The following is a 10,168-nucleotide window of genomic DNA, read 5'->3' on the forward strand; positions in this document are numbered from 1 at the left end:
GGCTACCTCAGTAACCGGACCTCCCGTGTCTTCTTTAGCGGTGCCTACAGCTCCTCACGGGATTTTCATCTCGGCACTCCTCAAGGAGGGGTACTAAGTCCATTTCTCTTTAATATACTTATGCATCGTCTCCTCACGTCTTTGCCCACTATTCCTGAGGTCACAATTACATGTTATGCAGATGACCTATGTATTCACTCTACCTCCCCAACACACCTACAACTCTTTCTTACTTCTCTCTCCCAAGCTTCTGCTAACTGTGGCCTTGTTGCTTCCCCACAGAAGAGCAGAATTTTCTCCTACCGCCCTCCTGCCACGCTGCCAGAGTTCATGATTGGAGACTGCATCATCCCACTAAGCTCCCAGTACTGCTACCTTGGTGCACCAGTACGAATCTCGGAAACTCTTTCTGCCCGGCGTCAATCCCATCCCGTAATTCGTGAATTGCTAGATCGTCTCCAACGTCGGCTCCGGCCTCTCCAGTGGCTCACCAACAACTCTTCCGGTATCTCCATCCCCGTGGCCAGAACTGTCTATATTACTTTTATACGCTCTGTTGTTGATTACCTCTCCCCTGCCTTAATTCAACTTCCTCGATATGCTTTAGAGCCACTGGAGATTTTTCAGAATAAAGCCATGAGAATCATTCTCGGTTGCCCAATGACTACCAGAATTGTCAACATGCAACGGGAATTACGGCTTCCATCCCTAGTTGAGAGGATCTATTCCAATGTCACCTGCCTGACAGTTAAGTGTATACACTTTCCCCACATCTCACCGCACTTCACAGCACTGGTCAGAGATTCTCTCGGCCCCGCTCCGCCCGTCCCCCGCCTCATGCCCCCCGGTCGCCGTCTTATAAAGTCTATCTCCTCCTTCATTCGCAGCCTAGATTTACAAGTACCAGTAGCTGACATACCCCCAGGCCCTCCCCCGTGGACGCTACCATCGCCTGTGGTTAGCTTCACTCCTACAGCAAAATGTGACCCACCTCCTCTACAACTACAGCTAGCCTTGGAACATGTTACCCAGGTAACATCCTCCATCACTGCTCCGCATCGCCTCTACACTGACGGGTCACTACAATCGGATGGTGCAGCTGGAGGAGCAGTCTACTCACCTGACCTACCGCCGCCTCCTGAGGGCTGGGTCGGCCGTCGACTCAGAGATCACTCCAGCTCCACGTTGTGTGAACTATACGCCATCTTAGATGCTATCAGTCTCGTTTGCCAAAGAGGAGTGAATGCTGTCATTATATGTGACTCTAAGCCTGCACTGCAATCCCTCACCGCTATTCATCCCACTCACCATTCTGTTGTACAACAAATCCTTTCCTTTCTATCCCTACTAACTATCCGTAATCTCTGCATTGAATTTATTTGGATTCCATCTCATGTAGGTTTGCACCACAACACCAAAGTAGACCGCCTAGCAAAAGAAGCCTGCCGACTCCCCCGTCGTGGTGATGGACGACCTCTCTCCCTGCTATGTTACCTCAACAGGGTCCGCTCCGCTGCACTTCTGCCTGAGCAACGTCGACGGGACACCGAGAGACCCTTCAGTGTCACCATCACCCACTACGAATCCGTATGCCGCCACAAATACAAGTACCGCCGCAAGGGACTTATGGTTCGTCGCCACAATGTTGTCTCAGCCCGACTGCGACTAGGCTACCGTCCACCGTGGCAGGTCGCCGGGGTGGAGGGCGAGCCTGTATTCACAGAATGTCGCCTATGCCACGCTCCACTAGCCAACACCATCGAGCACTACTGCCTAGCGTGCCCCACTGTAAAACATCTAATACCCCAGGGACTACCATTAGATGCAATCTGTCGTCATCTCCTATCACAAAATAGATTAGATGAAATACTTGTCCGTTACCCCCGCTTTGGTGGGTTCTCATAATACCTGATGCCCTGCGTGACATCTCAGTCTTATTCCCCTTTGAATGAATGTACAATACCCAGTGTCGTATATATTACCTGCAACCCATGTATTTGTATGTGTATATAAGTGTATGTGTACGTGTGTAAGCATGTGCATACCAGTTGCCTTCCTACATTCCTTATGAAAACCTCCCCCACTGTATGACGCTAATGCGTAATAAGTTAAAAAAAAAAAAAAAAAAATGTATGAGGCGTAGATTGACTTGTCTCAGCACTTACTTTTACGGGGCGAGCTGCTCCACACGAGGATTCAAATGCGCGGTGTTTCCAACACCTTATCCGATCATTTGTCCCCCCACCGCAATTACAAACCAAATAACACCGAAAAACAAACACCACAAGACGCTGCACCACTAACACTGATAATGCCAGTTCTCGCTGACACACACACACAAGTTCCGCACTTCTAGGAACTCAAACTAAATATATTATTTGTAAAATCCACGTGGAAACAGGGTTCCCGTCTGATCTTTTTCACTTGTTGGACACCCATTCACTGTCGAAGTCGTCTCAACTTGAGCCTTTGGGCGCGGCCAGGTTCCCAGGACTCCACGCTGTTGCCACATCACTCCATCACATAAAAAGTGATGAGGTGGCAGTAAAATTCCACTCATTTCCTCTTTTTGCTAAACAGACTTATTTACTTAATATCTGACCTACTGACCTCTTTTGCGATGACCTGTGCATGGCGGTTTGTCTCACGGTTACTTACCTGTACGTTATCTATTCATGTTATACATACATACATACACACACACACGCACATTATATATATATATATTTATATATATATATATATATATATATATATATATGCACAAATTTCACAAGTCACACGTGAATCACAAATATGCAAAGTCCACTAGGAAAAGGAAAGACACATGGAGTCCGAGCGCTTTCGTGTTATATTCACATTATCAAGGAGTACTGAAAAGTGAGAAAAAAAATGGAGATACAGAGTATAAATAGGACAAGAGAGACATTTCTCCCCTCCTCTCCGAAGCCTGAAAGCTCAAGTTGGGTCACTCGGAGAGGTCGTGGAAAAAGATAATTATTACATTAACTTTTAAAATATGTACAATTTATATTATTGACAATAAATGGATATAATTTGTATAATACTAAACTATTATTAATGAGTTGGTCATAATTGTATTTGATAATTACTGACTCTATGACATTTCTTTCTGTTATATTCTTACACTGTATAATTTTTGAAGCATTCTTCCAGTCAATAGGATGGTCAAATTCACAAAAAGTGCACTAGATTCTTGGCTTTTTTTTCTTTCTTTTTAAGGGCCAAGAATCAAGTGCACTTTTTAAACATGTTTGTGAATTTGACCATCCTATTGACTGGGAAAATGCTTAAAAAATTATACAGTGTAAGAATATATCAGAAAGAAATATCATAGAGTTAGGAATTATCAAATACAATTATATCCAACTCATTAATAATAGTTTAGGATTATACAAATTAGATCCATTTATTGTCAATAATATAAATAGTACATATTCTAAAAGTTAATGTAATAATGAACTTTTTCCACGACCTCGCCGAGTGACCCAACCTGAGCTTTCAGGCTTCGGAGAGGAGGGTAAATGTCTCTCTTGTCCTATTTATACTCTGTATCTCCATTTTTTTCTCACTTTTCTGTACTCCTTGATAATGTGAATATATCACGAAAGCGCTCGGACTCCATGTGTTTTTCCTTTTCCTAGTGGACTCTGCATATATATATATATATATATATATATATATATAATATTATATATATATACAAATATATATATGGTATATATATATATATATATATATACATATGTATATATAGTATGTAATATGACTGCATGGTGTTATGAATGGCTTGGGATCTGAGGAAAGCTCTGCCGCCTGTGTCAAAGACACCTTGGTCAACCACCATCAGGAGGCTTAGAAGCATTTGTCACTTTGCCAAATGAAATGGAAATTTTACAAAGTTGTCTTTCCCTGAAATCTTAAGCCTTTCATAACACCATGCAGTTCTATTATGAATACACACACACACACACACACACACACACACACACACACACACACACACACACAGACCTACCCAGAGATCGGCAAATAATGAGCTCTGAGCTCACTGCCGTAGGGTGGTGTCTGGCTGTCTCGTCGGAGACTGTAGCAGATCCGAGGTGAATACATACACAAACACACACACACACAAAGGAAATTACAAAAGGAAACTCAGAAAGGGACCTAGGAGTAATTATATCAAACGACATGACACCAGACAAACACGTAAACAAAATAATTGGAGAAACTTACAACTTAGTAGGATCAATGAAAGTGGCCTTTGACTACATGGATGAGGAAATGGCAAATAAAATACTAGTTACACTGGTAAGACCAAAATTAGAATATGCAGCGTCACTATGGACACCTAGTACAAAACACATAAAAAACTAGAAAGAATTCAAAGAATAATGACAAAGATGGCACCAACAATTGACAAGTTGACATACGAACAAATATTGACAAACTAAACTTATGAACTCTGGAACAAAGAAGAGAAAGAGGCGATTTAATAACCATCTATAGCATTATGAAAGGGATGGAAATCCTTGAACAGCTTTCCACACAGAGTAATAGATACATGGAACAAATTGAAAGAGGAAACAGTAAGTGCTAAAACTATACATGATTTTAAGAAAGAACTGGATGCGGAAAGATACAACAGCGGTCTTCTATGAGCATAGCTCTCCTCCCGCAAATTACAACTAAGTAAATAAACTAGGTAAATAAATACACACACACACACACACACACACACACACACACACACACACACACACACACACACACACACACAATATATATATATATATAGGCACATATATATATATATACATATATATTTATATATTTATATATATATGTATATATATATATACATATATATATAATATTACATAAATAGGTAACGTACAGACTAACATTCAGACACATCGCCATGCACAGTTAATCGCAGAATATATTATATATTACGTTTTTTTTTTCTTTGCAAGAAAAGGCGAATAATGGAACTTTACTGCCGCCCACACAAGGTCTCTTACAAATAGCCAAAGAGCTCAAGTTAGATCACTTGGTCTGTAGTAAATTTTGCGCGTCGGTGAAAGCTGACTACGCCTGCTAACATCAATTAAGTAAATTATGAATAGATAACTACAAAGGTTTTTATTTGTGGGTTTTCTGTAAACAAAAACAACTACATACACTACTTCAGTACCCACAGTGACAGAATCAAGAGTGGTATACTAATAGGATTCTTCCTGAAAGCACTAAGAATATGCATCCCAGAATACCTTCAAGATGAAATAGACCACATCACCACTACATTCAAAATACTTCACTTCCAAACAGGAATCATCACCCGAGCCCTACACAAAGCTAAGGAAATCAAACAAAGAAGCACCACAGAACCACAAACCAAAAATAAAAATATCCTCCTCATAGCACCATTATAAGACTTAACCCACCTCCTAACCAGGATATCAAAACCCATAAGGATCACAGTAAAATCAGACAGAGTATGACAAATACGCGACTTCACAATTAACAGACAAAATCCCACTCAACCCGAAGGTATCCTATACAAAATCCCCTGCTCGAGATGCAACCTTGCCTATTATGGTGAAACGTACAAGGGATTAAAGAAACACCTACATGAACTCAGAACTGATGTCCGTCACCACCGCACAACAAACGGCTGGGTAAACCACATAGAAGAAAAACAACATTTACCTCAATGGAACTAAGCTAACATTTTACATGAAAACCTAAACAAACCACTAAGAAAAACATTAGAAGCAATATACACAAACACCAACGATTGCATCAACAACAGAACAAGAAATACCAAGATTGCAAAACATGACGCCAAACATGCCATGAAACAATTGCTCACACAAAACAAACAAACAAATACATCCACCCGCCTCATAACTGACCCCACTTGGCCACCAACCCAAACAGCATACGGAATCCCACCCCGCGTCCCTCATTAACCACAACTGCCCTATAAATACCAATGATTTCATTCTCTGTAAATATTACCTCTGAAGAAACCTCATAGGCGAAACCGGTCGGGAATATAGTTTCTTATTCCCATTCATGTCTTTACAACCTTACCATTCATGCACCTGTCATGATATCACGATATATATATATATATATATATATATATATATATATATATATATATAACCTCCCCCGCCATCCCTTTCCACACACCATTCCATGCCCTTAAAGTAACAGCTTGCGTTTACAAATTATGCGTATTCCTATACTGAGCGAGACCCGCATCCAGTCCGTAACACCTGGAGCACGTTTTCACTTCCTGAAGCTCAAACCCGGTACCCTAACGATGGTGGTTCGTGACGCGATCTACTATATCACCAGGTGCTCGATCGCGTGTATGTTTCCATGCATATGCAGATTAAGATGTAGTCATATATATCACATACAGCACTGTGAAATAAAAAATATACATTGAAATAAGAAATTGAACATATAGTTCAATAAGAAATGTGTGTGTGTGTGTGTGTGTGTGTTATTAGGCACTTGGAAACGATCGTGCATATTTGGTCAAATCTGGGCCCCGTGTCCTTCCACTAGGACTTGCTCTCCCTCCTTCGCCGAATTGGACATAGTTGTCACCATGCGTCGACTTCCCGGTGACAAGTGCGAGCGTCTGCGCCTTTCCGCGCTCAAGTTCTTCCTACGACTTCGGACGCTCCTCACCTGCTGTGCAAGAGGAACAGCCGAGGAAGATGGCCAGCAAGAAGAAAAGACTCGCTGCAATGAGGACACAAGGATTCGCTCATTAGGCGACAACTACATCGTCAAGTCCCTCCTCGGCGAGGGAGGATTCGCAAAGACGGTCCTGGTCACGAGCACCTCTACAGGGCACACGAGCGTAGCCAAGATCCCCACAAGGAGGGACAACTGTGCCAGAGAAACTTCGAAAGAGATCGAAGCCCTGACGACCCTCGTCCACCCCAACATCGTCCATCTGGTCGACGTCGCCACGGACGGGGTCTGCGACATCATCGTGACGGAGCACTGCTCCGGTGGCACGCTCTTCGACGCCCTCGAAAGACACCTGAAGGCACCTTCCAGGACCTGGGGCCATCGTGTGGTCTCGTACTTCAAGCAGATCGTGTCCGCCGTCTCTTTCATGCACGAGAACCACTTTGTACACCTCGACCTGAAGAACGACAACCTCGTCCTCGATGCCGAAGAGAAAGTCGTAAAAGTTATCGACTTCGGCTTTTCAGCAAGGACGTCGCAGGTCTATGAGAAAGAAATGAAAGGTGTCCGGGGCACTCCATGGTACACGGCCCCCGAGGTGGTGGACAAAGCCCAACACCCTTACGCAGGAGGTAAGGCCGATGTCTGGGCCTTAGGGTGTGTCCTGTACGAGCTGTGCATGGGCCGCCTCCCGTACTACGAGCCCTGGATGAAGAACCTCCTCCTCAAGCACCAGATGACGTATTTCCTGAGATGCTGCGAGCGCGGAGGACCTGCCCTCAAGGCCACGATGCCAGGAGTCTTCAGGAAGTCCCAAGAGTGGGCTCTCCTTAGCGTCCTGCAGGCCATGCTTGAACCTAGACCCGAGAGCAGGGTCACTATTTGGCAGGTGGGCCAATTTAGATTCCCAGGGAGGAGGGAACGAGAAGAAAAATGAAAAGATTTTCAGTGAGTGGTGTCTGTAAATAGTCCAACCCTAAATGTGCACTCCAGAGTCAGGGAAAAAGAAGAAGAAAGAAAAATGTAAAAGAAAAAAAAAAAATCCCTCAGCTGAATAAAATTAGGTCAATAAAATCACCTAATGCAAATATGGTTAGGTGGAAACACATCAGTAACTAAACACGGTGAGGATATACATAGACCACGTTCTTTCTTTTTCATTGCACAACTTTAACAATCTTAAGACCCTCCCAGACTTTTTGTGTTTGCCTTACTATTACAATCATTAAAAATTCTCAGACTATAGTGCCCGTAAAGTGCAGCTCCTGAAAAGAAAAAACAAAGAATCAAACCAAATGCTGGCGTAGAGGGACATGTTCCACCTAGAAATGGATTCTAGAACCATTGTATCTCATGCTACAAATACTCTCTTTATTCTCGTTTCTGTCTCTACTTCTATTCACTTTACATTTCCCCTTTTCCTTTCAGGAGCTGCCATTTACGGACATTATAGTCTGTTTTTTTTTCGTAACATTAATAGTAAGACACACAAAAAAAAAAAAAAAAAAGAGGAAGCTATTATGAAATAAGAGCCCTACCCAGTCCGGTAGGGTCTTAAAATGTTTAAAGTTGTGCTATAGTGTTGGCAATGAAAAAGAAACCACGCCCTCCTCTCCAATCAGGTCTGTGTAGATACTCGCACTGTTTATATATACTGATGTGTGTCTCCCTATCCCAACTGGTACCAGATGATTGTATTGACCTAATTCTATTCCGCTGATTTTTTTTTTCTGACTCTGAAACACACATTTATGGTTGGACTTTTTACAGACGACATCACGTACTGAGAAATCTTTTCATTGTCGAACGCTTTGCAAGTCACGGTAGATAACATTGTAATTATCAATGTTATCTGACGCCTTATATACTTTAGTGTAAAAGGATAGAAGATTAGTCACACATGACTTACCCTTGGAGAAACACAAAGTATGTTTGTTGTGAGGCAGATAAGATTGTGATAGGGAACAAGTACTTAACGTGAAGATGAATAAAGGCAGCTGACACCATACCAAGGATGCACAAATGAACTGCAAGAGAAAGCTTTGTAATATAGACAATGTTGGGTGTTTCTGACGGCGAGAAATGGTCTCAACTCAACTGTTCGTGAGTGGCGTCCGCTTTCACACTTATTCTGGCTGGCATCTCCAGATTTAACACTTTTTTCATCTACAAACTTTGGCACATTTGAACAATGGCTGATAGATCGAGTGCCAGCCACATAGGAATGCACCTCTAGGTGGAAGTGATGAGGGTGTTGGCATTTGGGGGTGAGCAACGGGGAGGTGATTCTCGCCGACGCCCGTCACACGCACAAGCTCCCATAACTTCCGAAGGAGTAATAACAAGAAAAACAAAATGGTGACAAGTCTAGATAAAAGTGTTCCCGAAGTGATCCCCACTAGACAAGAAGGCCTTCAGCTTCTCACGAACACGCTGAGGGGTGAGCTTGTACGGGTGTTTTGCCCAGAGCCAATTTATTGTTCTTCATTGTCCATGAACAAAAGCCGAGATAGGCTCCATATTTCGCTGAGCTTTCTTGTTTTTGTACGAGTTCATGTTTCATACATCGCTGTGACAACTTGGTTTCGAAGGATGATTACATACATACATATACCAAGGGCTTTTTCCCACTTACAAGAGGTAAAAAAAAAAAAAAAAGCATAAAAACCACTCCCACCCATTCCCCCCCTCAACATACTCCAACCCTCTTCCATCCCTCTTATCTTGGCATCTGGATGACGGGTCATCCCTGCATCTCGCCCACTGCCTGGGTCAGAAGCAGTGTCGCAAGAAAGGTCTGGTTTTTCGCAAAGATACCCTTGATCCATTTTGACTCAACTAAATTTCTTCAAAAGAGCGCAGGAAGCCCAAACCATAAACCATAAATGAAAATAATCAATTAAAAGAATACGGCATCTTCCTCCTACTTGGGGATGAAAACAAAAGACAAAAGGCAAATATGACAAAAGAAATGTTTCCAATATCTATAATCCTCGCTGAACACATAAAATTGTAGATTGGGCACGTAGACAAAATAGTTGGAGAAACTTACAACTTAGTAAGATCAATGAAAGTGGCCTTTGACTGCATGGATCAGGAAATGGCAAATAAGATACTAGTTACACTGGTAAGACCAAAATTAGAATACGTAGCGTCACTGTGGACACCTAGTACAAAAAAGAAACATAAAGAAACTAGGAAGAGTCCAAAGAACAATGACAAAGATGACACCAACACTTTACAAGTTGACATACGAACATAGATTGGACAAACTAAACTTATCAACTCTGGAACAAAGAAGAGAAAGAGGCGATTTGATAACCATCTACAGAATTATGAAAGGGATAGAAATCCTTGAACAGCTTTCCACACATAGTAATAGATACATGGAACAAATTGAAAGAAGAAACACTAAGCGCTAAAAGTA

At 42.2% G+C, this 10,168-nt stretch overlaps 1 protein-coding gene across 1 annotated transcript; it reads left to right on the top strand.

Moving 5' to 3' along the window:
* The first annotated feature begins 6,209 nt into the window (after nt 1-6,209).
* Nucleotides 6,210-8,243, top strand: LOC143034898 (uncharacterized). Its single transcript, XM_076201242.1, has one exon. The coding sequence runs from the start codon at nt 6,650-6,652 to the stop codon at nt 7,676-7,678; it is 1,029 nt and encodes a 342-aa protein (XP_076057357.1). The 5' UTR covers nt 6,210-6,649; the 3' UTR covers nt 7,679-8,243.
* The last annotated feature ends 1,925 nt before the right edge of the window (nt 8,244-10,168 follow it).

The sequence above is a fragment of the Oratosquilla oratoria genome, chromosome 18, assembly GCF_046742065.1.
Source record: "Oratosquilla oratoria isolate Oo_2021 chromosome 18, ASM4674206v1, whole genome shotgun sequence".
In the NCBI taxonomy this organism is placed as follows: domain Eukaryota; kingdom Metazoa; phylum Arthropoda; class Malacostraca; order Stomatopoda; family Squillidae; genus Oratosquilla; species Oratosquilla oratoria.